Source organism: Onychomys torridus, chromosome 4, assembly GCF_903995425.1.
Source record: "Onychomys torridus chromosome 4, mOncTor1.1, whole genome shotgun sequence".
NCBI lineage: Eukaryota > Metazoa > Chordata > Mammalia > Rodentia > Cricetidae > Onychomys > Onychomys torridus.
In genome coordinates, this window is record NC_050446.1 from 27,427,091 (window position 1) to 27,452,893 (window position 25,803).

The following is a 25,803-nucleotide window of genomic DNA, read 5'->3' on the forward strand; positions in this document are numbered from 1 at the left end:
TTGCTGGGATGAGAAACTTTTGGTGTAAAGAGACCTCACTATGGGGGGCTGAGTCTCCACTTCCAAAGAAGCTGGTGATGTGCCCTGGAACCACTGTATGGACTCCAGGGGATTCTGGAGTTAACTGCAAGCCCTCCCAATCCCCCACCCCACTATCAGTAGATTGATTACAGAAACCATCAAGGAGGATAACAAGGGTCTAAAGCCCAGAGTAGGAACATCTCCTTTATCTCCCCTGCACTTGGTAAACAGCAGACATGGTTGCCATCTGCCAACTCACCCATAGATCTGAGAGATGTGGGCCAGCCTCGCTACCTGTGGGCTGGGGACACATCCATGATTAGAACAATGACAGTGACTGCAGGACCCCTTCAGATTTTTTTAGTAATTCTCACTTCACTGAACTATGGTTTTGCTTAGTGATTAGAGGGAATCAGAATGCCAAGTTTGGGGGAGTGGGAATTCAAATTGATTCTCTTCCTTTGCCAGTGTGAGGCTGTCAGAGGAAAAGGCAAACGACATCAGTGCCCAGGTGTCAGCATGAAGTAGCTGATTTGGAAAATAGTTCCTTTGAGGCCTGTTTGGATGAGAATCATTGAGATCACAGAAGGAAGCAGCTGGTAAGTTCTGGAAACCTTTTTTATATAAGCCCAGAATGTGAATAATGCACTAAATGGAGTGAGTGTATTGCATACATTTAAATATTTATGGACAAATGGCCCGTTCCTTAGCCTGCTGTGCCACAGCCCCATGACTCGACACAATTGTTTTTAAATTCCTATTGTCTAGATGCTGGAAGGTATTGTACAAGAGATGATGGAATCATGTTAAACAAACAAAGAAAATACAGAACAGACCATTACAAACCAAACAGCAAACCAGAGGAAGGAATTTTGAAAGCAGTGTCAAAAGTGAATTAAAATAGAGGGGTGTGGACCTCACACCTGAATTCACATTTTCTCCTGGATTCACTAGCTTTGCAACCTTGAGCAAGTTGGAATCCTCTCTTTGACCTTCAAACTCTTCATCTGTGAGGTGGAGACAGTAATAGTTCCCACGTCACTATGCTATGAGAATTAGAAGAATTATTTGTGTAGGGTACCTGACCCTTACAAACCCTCAATAAATGCTAACTTTAAAAGGAAGTTACTCTGCATGAGGAAGTGGAGAAACACATTAGCAAAGTATTACAAAGTAATATTTGGGGAGGGCAGGCATTCTGTTTTAGGAGATGCCACAGCTGTGAATACAATGGTGTCTGGCACGTAGTAGCTATCTGCTAAATATTGCTTAAAATCCGAACAAACATGTTTAGAGCATCTACAGGCATGAGCTAGATGGTTTTATGAAGTGATCTAAACGTCCATCACATGAGGAAAGCAGAAGTAGTTGTTTGCATTGGGCAGTGGTGGAACTTCCAGACTTCCAGCCTAGAAACCACGACTGTTCCTTTCCCACTGTGGTACAGGTTTCACTTTCTTCTCCAGGAGCAGATGATCTAAGGATGGCCTACCCTGTGGCTGTGTCTTCCTGGGGACAGCATCCTAGACCCTGTGTATAAATGTGAAGTTAAGATCCAGGAGGAGGGTGATGGGCTCACACTGGGATGACTGCCCGCAGTCACTGCTGTTCCCCATTTCCGTCTGGCCCGTGAGTTTGATACTCTGTGCATGGTAGAGAATAGAAGCTAGTTCTGGAGTCTAACCATTCATTGCCCAGAACTATTCACTCACTGTGGATCTGTGAGCAGACCCTATCGCGTCCCCTCTGACCCTCCTCATGCAGCTATGGGCAGGTTACATCGGCCTTCTGTGAACCTTCCCCTCTTCGGCTCCTCCTTTCTCCAAACCTTTGCACCAAGGAAGGGAAAAGAATGGACATTCTCCACCTCACCCCAGTCACAAGTCAGTACTCAGTCAAGATGTGATGAACAAAGCCTAAATTTGCAGGAAGACCTACAGATTTTCCGAAGAAAGGAATGCAGTTCTGGGACCTCCTGGCTTCAGGGTTGAGTAAATTAGCACCACAGCTAATTAGCCTAAGGAAAATGGTGGCAGGGATGCATTCCCAAGCTCTTCTGGAGGTAGTCCTGGATGACTGGCTCCCAACAGTCTTGCACATTGTCACTTCCAAGATGCTGCATGTGAGGAGTGAGCATTTACTGAGGTCTTCCTGTCTCCTAGACAGGATTTGTAGTGCTTGGGGAAAAATGAACTCACTCTCAGAGTTAAATTATTATTATTATTATTATTATTATTATTATTATTACTACTACTACTACTACTACTACTACTACTTCTACTACTACTACTACTACTACTACTACTACTACTACTACTACTACTCACTATTTTTATTATTGTGCCACTTTTACAAGGACGAAACTGAGACACTGTAACTTGTCCAAAGCTATGTGCTCATGCTGAGAAACAACTGAGGTAATGGAAACCTATCTAACTGGTTCACTAAGCTGAAAAGAGGTCTTTCACCCCTACTACATGTGTCCAAAGGAGCATGACTTCTTTTCCTTTAGGGCAGGTTTTGGATATGGAATCTTTTTCTGAGGTTCCAGGTGAAGGATTTCAAGCCTCCTCCTCTTGCCTGTAAAAGTGGATCTCAGAACCTGAAGTCTAGTCAGAGGAGATCTTGAGCTATTTCTATCATGTCAAGGAGCCCCCAGTAAATTACTTAGTCCTGAAAACCTGACTGAGTGATGGAGGAATGAAAAAGGACAGACACATACAAACAAGAAAGCTGCGATTGGGTGGGCTGCACTCACTGTGATGAAGGGCACCAGTGTTTGTTATGTGCAGCAGGAGAAGCATGGGGTGGCCAACTTTGGCAGGAGGTCTCTATTAACAAGCTAGATATGTTCCTGTCACCTCAGCTGCATCTCTATGTTTTGTGTCTCTGGGAGGAGGAAGCTGCACTTGCTAGTTTTTGCATTCAATGGTCAACTGAACACCTGGAGTTGGAACAGAGGAATGCTTTGCCAATTCCCACAGGTCTGAGGGATTGGTCCTTGTCAATAACCCACATTCAATTCAGGACTTCATCTACACACTCACTTGAGGTTACTTACACTCCCCACACTTTTAGGGATATTGTAACAATATCGGCCAATGAATATATAAGACAATTGTTTTGCATTTGTCCATATAATGTCATAATACAATAATTTAATTATCTTTTGTGGATTAGATACTGTTCATGGAAATTATGCTTCCAGTCTTACAGTGTGTGATGATTATCTTTTATATACACTTTAGATGAGTCCTTCTAAACATAAAATGGGTTTGGAGTGGGAACTAGACAGAGATGGAGGTTAGAAAGGAATGGTTAGCACCTATGGATCTGTAGCAAAGAGGAAAGTGATGTTGAGTCATCAGCAGTATCCTGGCATTTGGTTTGCCTGCCTGTTCTAAAAGATGGTGATATTTCTTAATAGTTTCTCACCTTACCTACATTCCAAATGTTTTCATTTTACACAGCTGTGAATGGCTTCTCCCACATTGTCTGGGAATGTTACCAACAGACTTTGCAGGAAGAAATGAGGATGCTGAATTGCTTGTTTCCCTTACACCCATTGCTTAGCAATGGAATCTAAAGCTAAAACAAAACAGAACAAAACAAAAATGCTATTTTTCATTTTCCACTATTTGCATTTTTTCTTTTAAAATTTATTGTCTTGTTTTTATATCTTAACCAAAGCTTCCTCTCCCTCCCCTTTTGTCAACATTCCCTTACCCCCACCCACTCCTCCTCCACTGTTTCTCTTTAGATAGAGGTGAGCATCCCATGGATATCAGGCATCCTTGGTATACAATGCTGCAGTGAGAGCAGGCACCCTGTTCTCCATCAATGGTGGATGAGGCATGAGTCTTTTCTTAATGCATGTATACATGCAGGTACAAGGCTATAAGGAGGCAATAGGATAAGGAAGGCCATCTACTTCCTTTTGAAACAAGATTCATTGGCTTGAATCATATTGACTAGGCTAGGGTGCTGGGCTAGTGAGCTCCAAAGATCCTCCTGCCTCTGCTTCCTCAAAACTAGAATGATAAGCTTGCACTCCATGCCTGGAAATTTTTATATGGATATTGGGGATGGAACTTAGGTCCTGGCCTCTTACCCTCTAAACCACCATATCACTAGAAAGAATTGTGAGGTTTTAACTGTGTAATAGGTTGGTAACTGGGAACTGTCAGGCCAATTGCCTTGTCTATCCCACTTGTATTTTTTAATAAGCCATGTGTACTCATGGATGGAAAAATCAAATTAGTGACATAGGGTATACTTTGAGAGGTCTTGTTACTTCTGCCTTCTCGTTCTGTAGTTCTTTAGCCCTGTCACTCTATTTACAAGCCTTTCCTTTTATTAATTTTTAGCATATTCTTATGGCATGTATATATTTATGTATATATAAATAAGTACACATAAAGATTTTTATCCCAAGAGGTGACATGATAGTTTTGTGTGTGTGTGTGTGTGTGTGTGTGTGTGTGTGTGTGTGTGTATACATGCGTGTACATATGCATTGATTTTAGTGGACATGGTTTATTTCTGATCCTTTGCTGGCACAGACAGTGATATCCTGAATATCATAGGAGGAAGATATTGCTGTGCATGGATGCAGGTCTCTCTGAAGGAAGACATTTCCAGAATTGTGATGTGGTGTCAAGGGTAAATGAGATTTAAACCCTGTTGTGAACGGTCTTTCGTAGCTGAAATCCCATCAGCAGCCTGTGTCGCGGCCTAACTTCTGTGCCTCAGAAGAGAGCATTAACAAGTGTGTTGACCTATGAGATTGACCAAAATCCAGGAAAATTAAAATAAAACTAATTTCCATTTCTCCTGTTTGGAAATTCTCCTGCTTTCTTAGGATGTTTAAGGACTGCTTTATTTGTGCTCTCTAAAGTATTTATGTCTCTTGGCCGTTTTCCTGTTCATGCTCATAGGTTTCTTAAGGATTGCTAGTAGCTGCTGCCATATTGGCAAAATTATCTGAGCTTTTGTCTGTGATTTGAGTTGGAAATGTTTTTGCAGGTTATTACTTGTTTCTCGACTTTGCTTATGGCACATATATTTTGTATGTGGAACATTTTAAAAAGCATGATTGAATTACAGGAACTTTAATTTTCCATTTCCTGTCTTCTGAATCATAGCTGGAAGAACCTTTTCCCACTCTAAGTGCACCATTCTTATTTTCTCCTGCTACTTAAAAAGTATGAAAAAATGTAAACATACACACATTAGAGGAAGTAGTATAACAAATCTAGGGTGTCCACCATCCAGTTTTAGTCATTAGAAATATTACCCAATCTTATCTATTGGCCCATTCATATTGAGAATATTAATATACAAATTCCAGATATTGTATGATTTGCTTCATAAGCACATCAATATATGTTAATAACTTATAAGAACTTTTTAAAGAAAATACTCTTCATAGCATTATTATGGTTAGAATTCCTCAAGATCATCCGATGCCACTTTGAATTTACATTTTCTTTTGGAATTTCCTAGCCTTGCATTTTGTGTGTAACATGGGGTATGGATCTAATTTTATTTTTTCCATCCATTCTGCTGTCTCAACTTAACTTTTTAAAGTATGTCTTACCTTGCCAGGGTATTTGACTTTATTTCTGGACTTTTTATTCTGTCTTGTGTGTCTCTCTACTTATAGTATTGCACTATTTGAATTACTGAAATGTTAGAGCATTTTTAATGATTATTAGGACTACTACTTAAATGAAGTGACAAGGCTCTACTCAATCCACGCCGTGTACAGGGGTGAAAATATGATTCACCATCAGCTCCTCAGGCTGGTAATGTAGGAAGTGGCACTGTAGGGACAGGAGCTGACATCTGTGAGAGGGTGCTCCCAAAGGAAAGGACCAGGAAAAGCAAACTGCACTGAACTGCTTCTTTAAACTGTAGGTCGCGATAGTAGGAGGGGTCCCGAAAACTTGGTAAGAGTGAGTGAAAGATTTTGAATGTGCAAGAACCTCAGATTAATTCAAGATCAAATGCATAATTCATCCAAGGTATTTCTGCAGTGCTCATCTGGGTTGAACCATGCAGCTTCACTGCAACCTTGGTTCTGAACATACAGCATGCATTCTTTGCACTGTACATGCCTACAGCCTCCATGATGTCAGTGAGGACTGCCTGTCGGAGCAACCAGCTCAGATCGAGACTATGTTATGCTGTGAACTGCAGTGTTTTCACTGTCAACTCAGTCTTCTGCTCTTATTTAAAACATGTTTTAATTATGGAAACAAGGAATTTTAATATTTTCTGCTATTATTTCTCAGCACATAAGTATCAAATTAATGTATCTTTGAGTTTTAGTGTGTTAGGAAGTTTGATTTTAAGACTTGCAAATTGTGTTGCTGACATAAGCTTCATAAAAACATTGTGAAATGCATTTTGGCTTGGAATGAGGACAGAATTTCCAACAGTTTCTACAATGGCCATAAACATTACTTCCTCATTTCGTACAGCACATTAATGCAAAGTGGCATTCTCAGCATTGACTAATATAAAATCAATATCGGTCAACTCAAAAAAGTGTAGAAGATCCTCTGTGTCCTGCAGAATAAAATATTCAGCTAAAATTTAATTCCTTGAAAGGTTTTTTTTTTGATATTTATTTTGTGTGGGGAGGCACTCACAAGACATGATACTTATACAGAGGTCAGAAAATAACTTGGTTACTTTTACATGAAGAATTAAATTTTGGGCTGGTCAGATAGCCCTCTGGCTAAAAGTGCTTGCTGCCAAGACTGACGACCCAAGTTCAATCCACAGAGCACGCATGGCAGAAGAAGAGGGTTATTTTCTGACCTCTGTATAAGTATCATATCCTTTCATCCTAAATGGTAAGATCCTATGTATGTCAAGAAGTAGAGGGTGATGAGGAATCAACCAGAGGAAAAAAAAAACCATGGCCTTGGAGCTTCATGCTTGCTTCTCTCTGGGCACTAGCCTATCCCTGGTTCTCATTCTGCAGAGTTAGAAAGGCTGACAGTAGAGGAAGTTGAAATGTTTCATAGAGGCCAGAGTGTGCTGCAGAGCAGGTGTGTCAAGAAGGCTGTGTTGCGGCTTTGAGCAATTCATAGTCTTGGCATTTGGTGATGTTGGGTCCCTAGGCTGCCTGCACACCAGTGGCTCTGAAGATATGAGGTTGAGCTGGCTGAAGATGTGTTACTCTCTGCCTTGTTTCCAAAAGGCAAGACCAAAGCTACCCAGTGACACATCTTCCTGGAGAAGATCTGACATAGTGACCTGATGCTGTTAATGTAGAAATCACTGATGGCGTTGACCATGTTCTTTCATGGAAATGTTCCTGTCTACTGCACTCTGTCTGAACCTTTGACAAAGTTCAATGAGGAATGAGTGGAAAAAATGTGGTAGATAGGGCTAGATTCCAGAGTGGGTAGAGAAGCTGAACCAGATTCCTGTATGATGACATAGTTCCCCTGCCAGCACCCTTAATGACTTTAGCACAACCTGTGACCTCCCCAGCCTCAATTCCTTACACCTTGGCGATGACCACATCACGCTTACCTCACAGCCATGTGTGGAGAGATCATTAGTGTCAGACGGGAATGTTCTTTAGGGATGAATCATATTGCATAGTGAATGTGCTAATTTGAGGCTTCAAGACCCTTAGGTTCGGATAATCTCTTGCTGCTCAAGTCCAAACTCTAAAGAGTAAATGGAAACTGCTCTACTTTAGAGTCTAGGGAATGAACCAGTTTCCTGACCATTTGTATATAATATGGATGAGATCTCAATGTGCATTTTAAGCTCAACTTTTTTTATTTGTTTTATTTTGTTAAGTGTCCTTGAATGAGAGAAGCAGGTAATAGAAGAGGAAGAGGAGGAGGAAGAGGAAGAGGAGGAGGAGGAGGAGGAGGAGGAGGAGGAGGAGGAGGAGGAGGACCTGATTAAGAAAGGTGAGTTCAAATACACAAGGAAGGTGAAGTAAAGCAGTTCCCTTTACTTGGGCAAATGAGTTGCCTGAGAATATTGTCCCTGGGCAGGGGAGCAGGGGGGCAGGGAGGCAGGGGGCAGGGGGCAGGGGGAGGCTTGGGGTGTGGAAGATGAGAGGCCATCAGAAGAGTAGGAAAGCATGTTGCTCAACTTCTTGTGGCAAAATACTGAAGGGGGGATCAACTTAAAGGGGAAGGAATTACTTCACTTGGTGATTTCAGAGCCTCCAGTCCATGGTTGAGTGATTATGTTGTTTCTGCACCATAATGAACCACAACATCCCCAGAGCCTGACCCAGCATGGGTGACAGCTCACAATGCTGGGAACCTGGAGCACACTGCACAGCCTGCAAGTGGCTTGTCTGCTTGGAAAGTGTTCTCTTTAGGAAGTTCAGAGGGCCTATGCCGCTTTTAGGTAGACTGGCTGGTTTCTGCATCTTTGGGGCTGCTGGTTGGTCTCTGCTTCTTTAGGGCAGTATGGCTTGTCTGAGAGTAATTCTCAAGCAGTATTTATTTTTTACTCTTGGGAGGGAGGGGTCTAGTGAAACTGATTAGTCATTTTCAGGGATTTCCTGAATCTATTTTGAGTTGTTTACTTACTGCCTTAGGAGCTTCATTAAGAGATGGAATATTTCAAACTAAGGAATTCTGGATGTTGTTCCATGGGCTAGTTCTCAGAGGTTTCAAATCTCGAGATCATATATCTTCAGATAATCATAGAATTTGATAATTGAAAACATACATATTGAATTTGAGCCTTATCTCGTCAGCTTCTGAGCAACAGTACTAATATTGGCCATCATAGAATAATAATCCTCTACATTTAGCTTTTGAATTGACTTAGTAAGTTGACATAGTGACAACACTTTAGTTTCCATTTTCCTTTAATTCTTGAAGCTCTGCAAAATACATATATGATATTTTTATTTTACTGGTAGGAAAACTGAGTCTCATGGCAGTTGAGTGAGAGGTAATAGAGGTGACAGTCAGAATTTCTGCCCAGGCCTGGTGCCTCCAAAGGCCAATTTTTCCCCATTATACCAGGCAGCATCTTCACTTGACTTTGACCTTGTGGGACTGTGAACTACGTTACCAGCCATTAAACATCGTTTTTCATGTTGCAATTAAAATGCTATTTAATGTACATAATTTTTCAGTTTCCTCTGGGAATACAAAATTATGCACATACATATCTTTATACATGTACATTTTCTTCTGCTCCGAGTGGTAATAGTGACGATTTATTGTGCAAGTGACACACTGTAACTTTGCTCTATATGCAAAATACAGATTTTTTTTTCCTTCGGACAGCTTTTATCAGCTTGTCAGCTTCCAGAAAGTTCTTTGAATAATCTGTTCTGGGTTTTGTGACTCTGCAAAAGTCAGCACAATATTCTTTTGCCATAGCATGCAGTTTATTGTTGCTTTTTAAATGCCCTCCCATTTCAGAATGATATCTGCAGACTTGTTTGCTTGTACAGTTTATTTCTAGATGAAGAATTGAGAATAAAATTGAGCTAGCTGGGGCTTCATAAACAATGGACAGTGACATAAAGCCCCAGGACAGTGATGAAAACAGGACAGTGTGTTGTACCAGTTGGGTTCTCCCCATGGGCAACTGTGGGTGCTGTAAACTGTAAGATTATCGGTGCACTGGTTACATTTTTTGGTCAACTTAACACAAGCCAGGGTCATCTGGGAAAAGGGAACCTCAACTGAAGAAAGAAAAAATCTCCCATCAGATTGATTGGCCTGTAGCCGGTGGAGCATTTTCAGGATTAATAATTGGTGTGGGAGGCCCCAGCCCACTGTGAATGGTGCCATCCCTGGGCAGGTAGTCCTGGGTGGCACAAAAAAAGCAGGCTGAGCAAGCTGAGGAACAAGCCAGTAAGCAGCATTCCTCTGCTTCAGTTCCTGCCTCTAGGTTCCTGTCTTGCTTGAGTTCCTGCCTTGGTTTCCCTCAGTGATGGACTGTCATCTGGAAGTGTAAGATATAAAAAACTCTTTCCTCTTCAAGTTGTTTGTGTTCATGGTGCTTAGCACAGTGACAGAAAAGCAAAGTAGGATAACTGGTGAATCAGTCTCTTAAACAGAGTTGTAGGTATGCTTTTCCAGCCTGGCTTAAGCAATCCAGTCATCCCATAAAATACATTGTATACACTGACACACGTGCACACATGCACTTTTGGGTATCCCTAGATACATACACAAATATGTAAATGAACTTATTACCTAAGATTTCTGCTTTAGTACATTCTGTCATGTTAGAATATGGTCGGAAAAATTAAAAGAAGAAATACACGTGTCCCGACATATTATTACTTTAGTGTTCATTTTTAGGTCATCTGAGACAAAGTAAACCATGCTCTATGTTACACATGAAATGGCTGAGAATGCTCACGTTCCCCCTTGGCAGCACACACTGCTCCACTCAACAAATGTGCAGTAATGGATCTTTAGCCAGCTGTCAGGCATTTTGGCTTGGGATTCTATTAAGAGAGCTTTGATTGGTTACTAAAGGAAATGAGTTCAGTAAAAGAAGCACAGGTATGGACTATAAAAGCAGCATGTTCTCTGCCCACCCTGTGTTTCTATTGAGTTTGTGTCCACACAGTTCTGCAGGAGGAGGTGCTCAGTTATAGCAATGCTGTGACCTGTGTGTCTGCAGCCCCCTGTAAGACTTCTGTCTGCTTAGGTCTTTTCCTCAAGTTGAAAGGCATGCCTCTTTCATGAAGAAGGGAAGAAAAAAAAACCACTCTTGTATTTGTCTACTTGAGAGCAAAAGATGTCAGCAGAATTACCTTCCAGTATTATGCCTTTATTCTTTTGAATATAGGCAGGGTCTCACTATGTAGTCCTGGCTACCTTGAACTCACTTTGTAGACCAGGCTGGCCTGGAACTTAAAGAGACTCATCTGTTTCTGCCTCCAAGTAAGATTAAAAGTGACCACCATACCCCATTTTCTAATTGGATTGTTAGGTATTTTGATGTCTAGTTTCTTGAATTCTTTATGTATTTTGGAGATCAGCCCTCTGTCAGATGTGGGGTTGGTGAAGAACTTTTCCCATTCTGTAGGCTGCCATTTTGCCTTATTGACTGTGTTCTTTGCTCTATAAAAGCTTCTCAGTTTCAAGAGACCACCAGCCAAACTAGTGGAAATGCATGAATTGTGGACCAATAGCTGAGGAGCCCTCTGGATAGGTGAGACAGTTGTTTAGCTTGAACTGTTTAGGGACCCCCAGGCAGTGGGATCAGGACCGGTCCCTGGTGTATGAGCTGGCTTTTTGGAGCCCAGTGCCTATGGTGGGACACTTTGCACAGCCTTAGTGCAGGGAGGAGGGGCTTGGGCCTGTCTCAGCTGAATGTACCAGGCTCTGCTGACTCCCCATGAGAGACCTTGCTTTGGAGGAGGTGGGAATGGGGGGTGGGCTGGGGGAGCAGGCTGGGGGGGGCAGGAGGAGGGAGGACAAGGGAATCTGTGGTTGCTATGTAAAATGAATAGAAAAAAAAACTCTTAATAATAATAAAAAATAACTTTATCACATTAAAAAGAAAAGTGACCACCATGTCAAATGACAGCTGTGTCTGGAGCTTATCAAATAAGACCTTAGGTGTGATCCTATGTCAGTCAGTGCACTCTACTAGGGGAACTCACAGCCATGTTAATTTAAATATTGGAAAAAAGCTGTCTTTTTTGACAGTGATGAGTTACGTATTCTACTGTGTCTCTCTCAGCTGCTAAGAAGTGCAGAGCAAAGGGTGACACCACAGAGAGAGAATGCTGTTCATGGAAGGAAACCCACTATTTTTGGGCTCTTTTCTATCCTGCCATCCAACTTACGTTTTTATTCAGTATGTAAAAAATATTACTACATAAATGATTTGGCATAAATCATTTACAGAAGTGAATTGCTAAGAGCTATTCCATCTTTATGAAGGAAAATCTCAAATTTAGTCAACACATTTGTATTAGATTCTGCTATATAGATCAATGATCATAAATGTCCTTTAGTGGATCGATCATGTGGATCGATCATGTGACAGTCTTGATCCCCAGGCCACTGATGTTGGGACAGAGTGGAACTTGTAAGTAGGTCCTAGCTGGATGTGGTGGTACACACCTTTAGTCCCAGCACTCCGGAGGCAGAGGCAGGTGGATCCCTGAGTCTGAGGCCAGCTGGGTCTACATAGAGAATTCCAGGTCAGCCAGAGCCACTGTATCAAAACAACCAACCACAACATCACAAAGAAAGAGAGTGAAGAGGTGAGCGGGACCTACGGGAAGGTCTTTCCGTGGTAGGGAAGAATGCTCTCGAAGGAGACAGTGTGGCCCTGACCCCTTATTCTTTCTCTCTTCTGCTTTCTGGCCTTGAGGTGAGCAGTTGAGCTCTGCTGTGCATCTCAACCATATTGTGCTGCCTCATCACAAGCTGCAGACAGCGAGCCAGCTGATCACAGTAGGAAACTTTCATCCGAGCCAAAGTGAACTGGTTTTTCTCTCGAAGTTGGTTATTGCAGATACTTGGGGTGACAAAACTGACTAATGGAGCTTCCTACCATTTATCCGTGTCTGTGAAGCCTGACAAATCAGTCTGGGCCCATTAAAGGAAACCTCCTTGTTATTATTAACCAGCTAAGCCTTTAAGTCTTGTTCATGGGCTTTGTTTTTTACCATCTTCCTCTTCTAGCATCAGGAAAGCCTTCTAAAAGGGTATAAAATCATGTCTTTGACAAAACTGCAGTTGAAAAGCTATAACCTTGAAAGCATGTTTTGGCATTTTCTTAAAACTGGAATCATCCTTTAAAATTAGGAAGAATCTGAGTTTCATACTTATTGGCCCTGCATTACCTCACAATTGGATTTAAATTGATTTGCATAATAAAATTATTTTAACATTAGCACTGTTTTAGGTATTATCATTGACCTGGTTACATGCAACAGATAATGAATTGCATCTCTCACATCACAAAATGTTCAGCTTTATCCTTAGAAATGAGGTCACTTACAAGAGGTTGTCCTGTGTTTGATGAGAATTTTTTTGTTTGTATTTTTGTCATTGTATAGTTTTTCAAGACAGAGTATCTCCAAGTAGCCCCAGCTGTCCCGGAACTCACTCTGTAGACCAGGCTGGCCTCTAACTCAGATCTGCCTGCCTCTTGCTTCCCAAGTCCTGGGATTAAAGGCATGCATCATCACTGCCCTGCTGCTTGTATTTTTTTAAGCAGTGTAATGAGAATCTAGAATTATGGGAATGCCATATTATAGTTATGAGTCTTAATACATAACTGGAATTCTTTTTTTTTTTTTTTTGGTTTTTCGAGACAGGGTTTCTTTGTGTAGCTCTGCACCTTTCCTGGATCTCGCTCTGTAGCCCAAGCTGGCCTTAAACTCACAGAAATCCACCTGCCTCTGCCTCCCTAGTGCTGGGCTTAAAGGCATGTGCCACCACTGCCAGGCTTGGAATTCTTCATTAATCTACCTGCAGAGTATCCTATGTTATTAGAAGTGGAAGGAGTATCGGTACAAAGTTTTTCACCTTCCCGCTTGGTTGCAATAGGAAGAATTTCTGAGTCCTCTTAAGTAATTATTTCCAGACGCCAACATTGTCCCACTTGTTCCAGCTAATATGGAATAAATTTGCACAATTGTGTCTTTTGATCAGATCTTTAGTCTGGTAATGATGTGTATAGGAAGGGGAGGGAGGGAGTAGAGGGTAAATTTGACGCTGAAGATTCTTGAGGTTAAATAGAAGGTCCTTTATATATTAATAGTCCCTCTGAAGTCATACCACAACCCGAGTTCCCAGCACAACTCTGAGCCCCACTTTCCTTATCGCTAACGGGGACAACACTTCATACTCTGTGGTTGTCTGACTAGTAACTATAGAGCTGGAATTTTAATCTGGGGGATTTTGAAGCTAAGGCCATTGTTTTTATTTCCCCTCAAAGAATATTGTCAGCCATACCTTCAGTGGCCCATACTGCCTTTTGGTATCAGTAATTTATCAGAACTCAAGGATTTGCTCCTTCTTGTTTGCTGTAAGATGTGACTTCACATTATAAACTCTCAAGATGTGGAGAAGCTGAGCCCTCCATAAATATTATGCCCCATAGAGAGCAAACCACCCCACAAGGTAGAAACCGAAGCCCTGGGAACCGGCTCCCCAGCCTAGGAGGGCTCAGTACCTAGCCTCTAGCTCCTCTGCAAGGAAGCAGGTAGACTGTACATCCCCTGGCATGCTTCCAAAATTCAACAAGACCCTGAGCATCTCTCTTCACCACCTTGCTTTCCCAGCCAGAAGCAACTGGTACCCCACTCTAGCTGTAGATAGTGGCGTTTTCTTCTGGCCAATTTCCCCTTTCCAGAGGAATGTTTTCACCTAGTCTGCTCTTCCCCAGTAGGATTTCAGCACTCATTTTGAATTTCCACTTTGCTTTCAATCCTTTATTTATTTATGTATTTATTTTTTTTTTACAAGCAAAGCCAGGCTTATTAAGATTGTCATTAGTGTACCTGTCTGCAGAGTAAGTGGTGCTTGCAGGGAGGTGTGAATGTGAGTGTTGATGGGCATGTTGGACTTAGAAGGGCTGCTTCCCTTCAATTATCTCTCTTCATTTATTTCATTAGCAGTTGCAGGCCCTTGTGTGCTTGCTGACTCATTTGCTAGGAACTGTGTAAGAACTGCAGTTTCTACTGCCCGGCTTTGGTCACTTGGCTTTCTGTTAGGAGTCCATCATTGAACAGCTTTGGACTTCCTGCCAGTTCTTTATTGTGAATATCTTTGTTTTACTCACTCTGAAAGGAGCTCCATCGAGGTCATAAATAATGATGTTGCTTCTGTTCAAAAATGTATTCAGTGAGTATATGTTGTGTGCTGAGCATACATCTGGGGAACATTAAAAAAAAATGTAGATCCTTTTACTCCCTCAAAGGATGTCAGCAATATGCTGCTTCTTGGGGTCCCCCCAGCTTTGCAGAAGTATCAAGTAGGTGATGATGAGGACCGGAGCCTGGGAAGTTGCTCTGCTTCTGAACCACTTGCTCTCCTGTGAGTCAAGTCTTTTATTGTGGGCAGGTATGGGCCAGTCTCAGGAGGGGGTTCCTTAACTTACAAATCTGGCCTCCTGCCATTCTGAGAGTTGCTTCCTGTATCTCTACAAATAATGCCTGCAAGAATTCTCTCCCCTCTCCTGGCCAAGAAGCTGTTTGCATTCTGGAGCAAAGAAGGGACTCCAAGCACAGGGACGGTGAGCACCACACACATGGGGTTTCTGTCCAAGCTTGTCTCTGGGAAACATGGACGAAAGCAGTAAGCTCTTGTGGAGAAAGATTTTTTTGAGTTTCCATTGAGTGTGAGGGTTGTAGACACACATCCACACAAACAGTGGAACTTTTGTCTTAGTGTCAGAATAAAAGCATTCTCATGGGAAGCCAAATCATTGACAGCTATATTCTGAAGCAATAAACAGCAATTTTCACCATTAATTGGATCTCAAGACCCTCTACCCACAGAGATACATCTACACACACAGTTTTACCAATCACCTTAGGAACCTCATGGGTTACTCCTTATCCTATATGAGGAAGTACAGTAGTCTGTATGATGGTTATGGAGAAAACAGCCTGGTTTACTCCAACACACATTGTAGATACCACCCCCTCCATGAAACACAATACAAACTCTCCTGTAACCTTGCCTGTGACAGAGACCGAGGTGAGTGTGTCTGCTCAGCAGAGTCTCCACAGACTCGTTTTAGTTCAGAGGCTCTGTGCAATGAGTCTCAATGTACAGAAACTCCAGGACCTCAATTTAACCATCCCTTGTTCATTACCCTAATGCCCCCTGCTTCTAAAAAATGATAACACAAACCTGTATACCGAAGAAGCTAGAGCTAGGCGCTGCTTGGGAGATAGTGTATGGTAATACGTTGATAATACATTATAAAGCCTGCTCAGGAGCTAGAAGGCACTTTTATCTAGTTCATTTCTCATTTGGCAGGCAAACCTTTCCCGTTTTGGAGAATGTTGCCAGAATAGGGCTTTGCTGTTTCTCTTTGAAGTGGGAATGAAAATACGTTTTGGCTGTGGGTAGATGTAGCATGATGGGATTCAAACCTTTGTTACGCATTTCTCTAGTAGTCAGACCATACAATGTGGACAATTTTGAGGGGCTACTGTGTCAGTGACTGCATGCCTGTGAGCCTCAGTTCCCTCAAATGTACAATGGTAATGACCCAGTCTCTGCAGTGTTGTTTTAGAGCATGGAGAATCCAAAAAGCAAGTCTTATGCTTAGACTAGTTCATTGAGGTGTGTGTGTGTGTGTGTGTATGTGTGTGTGTGTGTGTGTGTGCATATATATGTACAAGAATGCTTGTGCTTATGAAGGTCAGAAGTCAAAGTCACTTTCTACCTTACTTACTAATAATAACATCTTTTATTGAACCTGGATGTCACTAATTGGCTAGGGTGACTGACACGTTAGCTCCAGGGATCCCCCTGTTTCCACCTTCCCATGCTGAAGTTATAGACACACACTGCTCTTCCTAGAGTTGACACTCACCAAGTACTTTACCGACCGAGTCACCTCACCATCTCCATTCAGTAGTTTGAAGCCTTTGGTGGGTCTGAATTCTACCTTCCTCTGCCTCCACCACCACTCACATCCCTTTTGTTCCAGGAGCAGCAAACACAGCTAGGCATTGGGACCAGTGTCTCTAGAGACACAAAACATGTGTGGTTTTTGTTTCAACGTCTTGATTTTCCTGGATCCAAATCTTTAGGGTGCTTATGTGATGTAGTTTCATCCACTAACTGACTGTCTATACCCCTAAACCAGTACTCTGTGTGCTACAGGCGTACTTGATGCTACCCTTTTTAGTATGTGTGTGTGTGTGTGTGTGTGTGTGTACAGATGTGTGTGAGGTGTGTGCATGGACGCTCATGCCTGCGTGTGCATGCAGAAGCTAGAGGAGGAACATGGATGTCCTACTCTTCTCATTCTTCACTTCCTTCCTTGTTCAGTGAGAGACCAGGAGCCAGACCAACAGCCAGCAAGCCCCGTCAATCCTTCTGTCTCCTCTTACACAACATTAGGGTTATATACATGCATGGCGTATACCTGGTACATTTGTGGTGCAACTCTTTTTATATGGATCTGAGCTCAGGCAGAAAATGCTCTTACCCACTGAACCATCTGTCCAGACCTGTTTTCTGCAGTTCCCTCCATAGGATTTAGTTGCTTTCTGATTTAGCTATTGCTTCTTCTCTTCATTTAGTTCATCTGTTCAAATGTCACATACTCAGAGAGGTGTGTGCAGACTGTCACATGTGATGCAGCCCCTCACCCTCCTACCAAGTTATCACCTTATACTTACTCAGAGAGGTGTGTGCAGACTGTCACATGTGATGCAGCCCCTCACCCTCCTACCAAGTTATCACCTTATTACTTACTCAGAGAGGTGTGTGCAGACTGTCACATGTGATGCAGCCCCTCACCCTCCTACTAAATGATAACCTTACTGCTTCACCTTTATGACATTTATAACCGTCTCACATTATATACCGCCCCCCCCCCCCCCACTTTGTGTTACCTGTGCCGTCTAAAATGCAGTTTTCATGAGAGGAAAGGCATTGGTGGGGAGTCAATAATAACAATGTATGAGCCATAGTGGGTGTCAACAATGTCATGTTGAATGAATAAGCGTTGGTTTCCAAGGGAAATTTCTTTAGGGAAACCTAGGATTTTGATCTCTAATTTTGAACGGGGAATTTGTTCACAGCAGTAAATGCTTAGGAGAATTAGTCAAAATCCAGGCACATAACTAACTCAATAGTTCAAAGGTTGTCTGTGCTTTAGCCAACGTTATTCCCACAGCTCTACAAGTCAACGTTACTGCTCATTTCATAGGCACAAAAACTGTGCTATAGAGAGCACCTGGAGGTTAATGAGCTTTAACCAGGCATCACAAGGGTTGAGTCTCAATGCAGGTATTTGAGCCAATGCTTTTTACCACCCAATAGAAAGCATTAAATGAACATAGCTTCAACTGTGGCTCAGCACTCAGCTTCAAGCTTAGAGGTATGGGGGTCATGGAAACCTCACTTCAAAACTGCTATCATTATTATTTTACAGAGAGGGAAGCTGGAATTGGGAAGCTTCAGCAACTTGTCTAAAGACCCATAGCTACTCAGTGATGAAAGGGGATCAAAGTATACAGAACATGAATCTGAAATCCATGTTCTTAGGAGTCTTGCGCATATTACACAAACAATGTGGATTGCTATTAGAGAACAGTCATTCTGAGGTTGGATGGGGGTTAGGGGAGAAGAACTCATCTCCTCGTTATAAAAAGTCTCTCTTGGGATATTGGGTTCTATCCTTTGGCTACAGATTCATTTAACTTTGGGATGGACCAATTTAGATGTGTGACTAGGAAAAGCAGAATTGTTTTTCAATATAACCACTTGATTTGATAATGTCTGTTTGTTCAGAAAGGCCATAAGAATGAAATGTGGAAACATGACTACTAAAATTTCAATTGTGGTTACTAAAATAAGCTAGGGAAAATTGATTTAATATTTCTGGGTCTATGTGTTGATGTAACTAAAACGAAATCTAGGGTTTGGAGATTTAGTTCAGTGGTAGAGCACTTGCCTAGCAAGCGCAAGGCCCTGGGTTCGGTCCTCAGCTCCGGTTTAAAAAAAAAAATCTATAAAGTTTAGCCCTATTGTATTCTCAGAAATTCCATACCAGTGTGCTTTCTTTCACTGACTACACCCATAGTGACTTGGTCTTGCCTTCACAAAGGTCTTCTTTAGGGACGGCAAGACCTTATCTGATAGTCAGTTCAGTACCCCTGCTTATGTGTTACATATATGCAAAAATCACAGGAGATGATGTAAAATCCTGGAATCCACACACTATTACCCTGACTTCAAAAAAAGCTAATGTAAAGAACCATGCCTGTATATATGGATATCAAACCACTTTTCTTTGAAAATTTCCCTAAGCCACTGAGACTGGTTGATTCAGCAAGAAGAAAATGAGTCTGGCTGATTCTATTGAGCTCCAGCATTTCCACAGAACTCTTATTATATGTGTTTCATTCAAAGCTATGTGATTCTATCTGAACCTGTATTTGATGCTCGCAATTATCCAGATGTGTAGGTTGTGTGTGTATTATTAAGCCATTTTACAGATGAGGAAATTGAGGTTAATAGAGTTTAAAGAGCTCGCCCAAGGTCAAGAAGCTAATAAACAGCAGAGCCAGCACCTGAACCTTTGGATTCCAAGTTGCATGCTGTCTTCTGCAGCCCACACTCACCTTTCCCTAGCCAGATGACCTGTCAACGATGAGACTGCACATTTAACTGGTCCCACAAGGCTGGCTTCCCAGGGTAGAAACTCTGGGTCCTATGGGGGGGGGGGCAGTATACCATTCCCTTTACTCAGCACTGTGTTCCTGTCTCTCATTCCATCGAGTTTCAGTCCCATCTGCTCAAAGTTATGAACACAGTCAATAATGTTTGTGGACCAGAGGCATCATTACGTTGTTTCCAGTATTCAACTTTGATTATTTCCTCTGGAACTTCCCGGTGGTTTGTCCTTGCGCCCAGTGTGACAGGTGCTGGTGGAGCTGGCACCTCACGTGATGGTGATGCTTCCTTCTCTTCTCTGCCTCTGTGAGCTCTGAGATCAGCAGAGATTTTAGTCCAGACCTATTGTGCTTTCGTCAGTATTTGCTCCGCAGGCTTTGCTTGCATGGTTTCTGCCAGGATTTGGTGGAGTTGCAAAAGTGATCAAGTGCCTCTGTTTACTCAGGGAAGGGATTTCAGAAATAAGTGGTTTAGTGACTCCAGGTAAATAAACCAGGAACCAGGCCTGATTGAAATAAAAATGCATGATTCAGCACAGCATCTACTGGCTAGCCCCAGACACAGAAGGAACCTGGTGTAGCCAGGCCAGTGCCAGATGCTTGTGTTCCTGGACAGGGAGGGTCACTGGATGTCCTGTTGAGATTCAGCGGGCCAGTAGAAAGCAATAATTACTTGATTTTCATCTGAATGATACTTGTGGTACTGACCCTTTTCAACAGGTAGAATAATTGAGCTTTCCAAGCAGAAGCCAAACACAACTTGCACTGATGTATAGGAAACAAATGAGCTAACCCAGTCTGTGTTTTCACAGCAGACATACGAATTGAACCTGCCCAACCTGGGAGCTCAGAATGCTGTTCCTCTGCCACATTCTGGCTGTGACCATCCTTCAGATGCTGATCTTCTCAGAAAACTGGGTATTTGCCAAGAACATTAACTTCTACAACGTGAGGCCTCCTCTTGACCGTAAGTAGGGGCTGTGGTCCTCATGTCCGTTAGTGCAAGCACTGTCCCTAACTGTGGCTTAGTAGAAATTCAGTGATTTCTTCATCAGAAAAGATTACCGGCTGTGGAAAGTTTCTTCATAAATGAGGCACCCATTCTTTCAAATGGCCATTAACACCATTTAAAAACTCATCAGAGAGTTTGAAATTGGGAAGAGAGTGGGACCTGGTCTTCATTACTGTGATGCACAATTAATTGTGCATAAAAGTTTTGCCACTAAAAGTAGCCAAATAGTAATCCAGAGGGTGAGATGTGGGGCATGCTTTTCTTTTCCTTTCTCCTCTTCTCTTTTCAAATGCTTTCCTGGTGCTGGTGGAGATACACAGCCAGGGTGAGGGCTGTCTTCACCCTAGCCCTACACGAGGTATTCACCATTGCCGTTCTCTGCTTCACATTTTCTATACTATTCAGGATGCTCTATCTTTTCTGTCTCTGTCTATCTCATTCGTGTGTGTATATATGTATATGTATGTGTGTGTGTGTGTGTGTGTGTGTGTGTGTGTGTGTGTATGTGTATGTGTACGTATATAAACTCTAATGCCGCTATCATTCTTGTCCATTCCCTTCACCTCTCTTAATTGAGAAGATAAATTGTAATAGAACCATTTCATGAGTCTTTCAGAGAAGCTCATGAAGCCATTTCCATTTCTCTATAGTGGAAGATTACAGTATTACTAGAAGGGAACAAATGAAATGAACACAAGCCAGATGGGTTGATCAAGCTTTCAAGACAGGGACATAGGCATTCCCAAGAGGATGTCTTGTATGTTTTGTTTCATCTAATAAAGTTGCTACTTTTGTGCTATTTTTGATGTTTGAAAATTTTGTCTTTTTGTGACCTGACTTCCCTTTTCTTTAAAGCCACACCATTCCCAAACAGCTTCAAGTGTTTTACTTGTGAAAATGCCGGGGATAATTACAATTGCAATAGATGGGCAGAAGACAAGTGGTGTCCACAGGGTGAGTATATGAGCTTGGAAGACTCTTCTGGATTCTTCTGTGTGCTCACTTAATTAGGTCCTCTCCTTAACTGGAAGAGATGGCTTATGTAGTAGATTAGTGTGCCAACAGCCCACTGGCATTCTATAGGGGTCCTGGATTTCTTGTGAAAGACTATCCAGACAAAAGAATATCATGGGAGAACCTGGAAATGGCTGACACAGCCTCAACATGTAGTTGATACATCATGGGGGAAAATTTCTTAACAGGTATTTATCAAGAAAACAGAAACCACAGTGTTGACTAAAGTGTTCAAACAATTCCAGAAATGCTTGATGCTTGATGATACCTTAGAAACGTCCTACTTACTGGCTTAAAGCAAAGAAAGGTTTCTGTGCTCTACTCTAGAGATTCATTGATGCTTGGGAAGCTCATTCACTAGCCTAACAAACATCTGATTATCCTTGGTAGTTTACTGACACATCTCTAGTGCCCAATCCAGTGCCTGGGTCCTAATATGCACTCAGTAAATACTCGCTGACAGGTGAATGGATGCCTTTGACTAGGTAGCCATGGGAAACCTTCTCTGAATATACATTACAACAAAGACCTGAATGGCCAAGACAAGGAATCCTGATGGAGATCTGCAGAAATAGTGTGCCTGGAAGGAAAATCTCAAATGTAAAGGCTTCCAGAGTCAGCAGTTGGTATGGCCTCTTCAATAACAGACTGGCCACTGTGGCACAGTGGGAGATGGAGTAACAATCTGAGAGGGACCCATGTTCAAAGATGTGCAGATGTTTCTTTTTCTGATAGAATATGGAAGTCAGAGCACATGATACTGATTGTGATATACAACATTGCTGTGTGGAGAATGCATAGCTGGAAAGAAAGAGTCAAAGAATACATCAAGGGGCAACTGCCATCACTTTTGCTTGGAGGGTGGGAACTGCAACTTCCAGAGATAGAAACAGAGTTGTGAGGAAACAATGTTTTTATACAGAGTTGGAGCTTAAGCAGATAGAATGTGCTCATAGGAGTTTGGAACTGAGAGATCTATAGAGACTGGGCTGTTCTGATTTTAAGTTTTCAGATACAATAACCCAAGAAATACAAAGAGCAAAATGGACTTCCAAAGTTAGAAATTGCTAGTTTGGGTCTATTATCATGAATCTGTCTATACTACATTATTTATAATAGTAGAATGCCCTGATTATATCTAGATATAAAAAAGCTGTTGGGGCTGGAGCCTCTGTCACCAAGTCCAGACCACGCTGCTGTCCATTGTGCACTAGCACAATGAACAAAAAGTTCAAAGTCCACTAAGATGGCAACCCTCAAGGACCAGCTGATTGTGAATCTACCTAAGGAAGAACAAGCCCCCCAGAACAAGATTACGGTTGTTGGGGTTGGTGCTGTTGGCATGGCTTGTGCCATCAGTATCCTAATGAAGGACTTGGCCGATGAGCTTGCCCTTGTTAATGTCATGGAAGACAAGCTGAAGGGAGAGATGATGGATCTCCAGCATGGCAGCCTTTTCCTCAGAACACCAAAAATTGTCTCTGGCAAAGACTATAGTGTGACTGCAAACTCCAAGCTGGTCATTATCACAGTGGGGGCCATCAGCAAGAGGGAGAGAGCCGACTCAATCTGGTCCAGCGAAATGTGAACATCTTCAAATTCATCATTCCCAATGTTGTGAAGTACAGTCCAAACTGCAAGCTGCTTATTGTTTCAAACCCAGTGGACATCTTGACCTACATGGCCTGGAAGATAAGTGGCTCCCCCCAAAAACTGAGTTATTTGGGAGTGGTTGCAATCTGGATTCAGCTCGGTTTCATTACCTGATGGGAGAAAGGCTGGGCATTCACCCCCTAAGCTGTCATGGATGGGTCCTAGGGGAGCATGGAGACTCCATTGTGCCTGTGTGGAGTGGTGTGAATGTTGCTGGTGTCTCTCTAAAGAATCTGAACCAAGAACTGGGCTCCAATATAGACAAGGAGCAGTGGAAGGAGGTTCACAAGCAGGTGGTTGACAGCGCCCATGAGGTGATTAAACTCAAAGGGTATACCTCCTAGGCCATTGGCCTCTCCGTGGCCAACCTGCCTGAGAGCATGATGAAGAATCTTAGGCAGGTGCATGCCATTTCTACCATGATTAAGGGTCTCTATGGAATCAAGGATGATGTTTTCCTCAGTGTCCCTTGTGTCCTGGGACAAAATGGAATTTCAGATGTTGTGAAGGTGACTTTGACTTCTGGAGAGGAGGCCCATTTGAAGAAGAGTGCAGATACACTCTGGGGCATATGGAAAGAGCTGTAGTTCTAAAATCCCCAGATGTCCTAGAGCTTCACTGTCCAGGCTGCAGCAGGGTTTCAATAGAGACCACACACTGTCTCCTCATCTGAGTTGTGTTATGTTAAGGTGGCGGTTCCCACAGCTCTACCCTGATGCTAAGTGGTACTTGTGTAGTGGTAACCTGGTTGGTGTGACAGTCCCACTATCTGAGACACACTGCCAATTGTGTGCAGGCTTCAGTTACCTTATGAGCCTGCCATGTCTGCTGTGCACCCTCACCAAACATGCCTAGGCCAGTGAGTTCCCAGTTAGTCATAATGTGGCTCCAGTGGGTAAATCCATTATGCATATTTGTGCATAACTGTTCTAAAGGATATTATTTTGTGTATTATGTGTCTGTAGTGTACATTGAAATATTATATAAAAAAGTAAGATCTGCATATGGATGATGCAACCAACTACCCAAGTATCATGCCAATGAAAACACCAAATAAACCTTGAACAGTGAAAAAAAAAAAAAGCTGTCAGACGTGCCCCCCCCCCCAAAAAAAACCACTACTGACTTCATTCCTGAGAATCATGGCTAAGTTAAGTGTGCATGCCTGTGACTTCTGTCTTAATCAGGGATTTCTATTGTTGTAAAGAGACATCATGACATGGCAACTTTTTTTCCTCCCTGAAACAGGGTTATTCCATGTAACAGTCCTGGCTGTCCTGGAACTCACTCTGTAGACCAGACTGGCCAGGAACTCACAGAGATCTGCCTGCCTCTGCCTCCTGAGTGCTGGGATTAAAGGCATGTATGTGCCACCACTGCCCGGTGATCATGGCAACTCTTAGAAAGGAAAACATTTAATTGAGGTGGCTTACAGTTTAAGAGGTTTCATTCATTATCATCATGGCTATAAGCATGGCAGCATGCAGGCAGACATGGTGCTGGAGAAGGAGTTGAGAGTTCTACATCTTGATCGGCAGGCAGCAGAGTCTGCCCATACTGAGCAAAGGAGACCTCAAAGGCCACTCCCATAGTAACAGCTTGCTCCAACAAAGCCACAACTCCTAATAGTGCCACTCCCTTTGGGGGGGATTTTTTCAAACTACCACATTCCACTCCTTAGCTCCCAAAGGCTTGTAGCCATATCATAATGCAAAAATACATTCAGTCTAATTCCAAAAGTCCTCATAGTCTACAACAGTCTCACATTTATTTAAAAGTCTAAAGTTCAAAGTTTCTTCTGAGATTTATGCCATCTCTTAACTGTAATCCCCTGTAAAATCAAAATAAAAAAGCAGATCACATACTTCCAATGGTGCAGGATATATGTTTCCATTCTAAAACATAGGGAAGGGAGCATAGTGAGGAAATACTGGGCCAAAGCAACACTGAAAACCAGCTGGGCAAACTCCAAACTCTGCATCTCCATGTCTGATGTCAAAACACTCTTCAGATTTCCAACTCCTTTTAGCTTTGTTGACTGCCACATACTTTTTTCACTTGGACTGGTTCCACTTCCTATTGGCAGCTTTCCTTGTCATGTATTCCATGGCTCTGGCATCTGCAACATCTTGGGGTCTCCAAGGAAATCCAGGCTTCACCTTCACAGCTTCATTCAATGGCCTCTCTAGGCCTCCATTGTAGGGATACCCCTGACACATACCTGGCCTTAGCATCTTTCCTTAGTCATGGAAGAAGGTTCCATAGCACCTTTCTTCTATCCTTGACTCTAAGGCCAGAACTATGTAGCAGAAGCTGCCAAGTTCCACTGCTTGTTGGGGCTGCAACATGGCCCCCTTGTTCAGTCATACCTTCACCAGCTTTCTGTTATCAATGGTTTCCTTCATTGCTAAGCTTGACTGTTCTGAAAATGAATCCACAGACCGGGCTGCCCATAAACTCAGAGATCTGCCTACCTCTGCCTCTGAAGTGCTGGGATTAAAGGTGTGCACCACCACACCCAGTTCTAAGCTTTTCTTTAATTCTTTTTCCACAAGTTGGAAGGATCATATAGGGTGGGATCTTGCCCTGAGGTCACTACTCCCTTTATTCCATTTCTTAATCAGTTTATCTCCTTGAATTTAGCTCCATTCCACTTCCTGGTGTCTGTCCTCTTTCTCTCCAAATTATACAACTTGTATTTTCCTTGTACAGCTTGCTCCTTTTCATTATTATTCTTCACTAGAGT

At 42.5% G+C, this 25,803-nt stretch overlaps 1 protein-coding gene and 1 pseudogene across 9 annotated transcripts in view; both read left to right on the plus strand.

The window, feature by feature from the left end:
* Lypd6b (LY6/PLAUR domain containing 6B) overlaps positions 1 to 25,803 on the plus strand; it is a 169,821-nt gene that overhangs the window by 137,420 nt on the left and 6,598 nt on the right. For 4 of the 9 annotated variants that reach the window (XM_036186351.1, XM_036186356.1, XM_036186357.1 and 1 more), the window contains 3 exons: positions 490 to 620; positions 20,191 to 20,345; positions 21,246 to 21,344. In XM_036186351.1, coding sequence (XP_036042244.1) covers positions 20,231 to 20,345; positions 21,246 to 21,344 — 214 coding nt within the window. In that variant the 5' untranslated portion in view covers positions 490 to 620; positions 20,191 to 20,230. Of the gene's footprint in view, positions 1 to 489; positions 621 to 7,944; positions 7,965 to 20,190; positions 20,346 to 21,245; positions 21,345 to 25,803 lie in introns of those variants that run through there. The other 5 variants (XM_036186352.1, XM_036186359.1, XM_036186360.1 and 2 more) reach the window with 5 other exon arrangements.
* LOC118583068 lies at positions 22,606 to 23,659 on the plus strand (annotated as a pseudogene).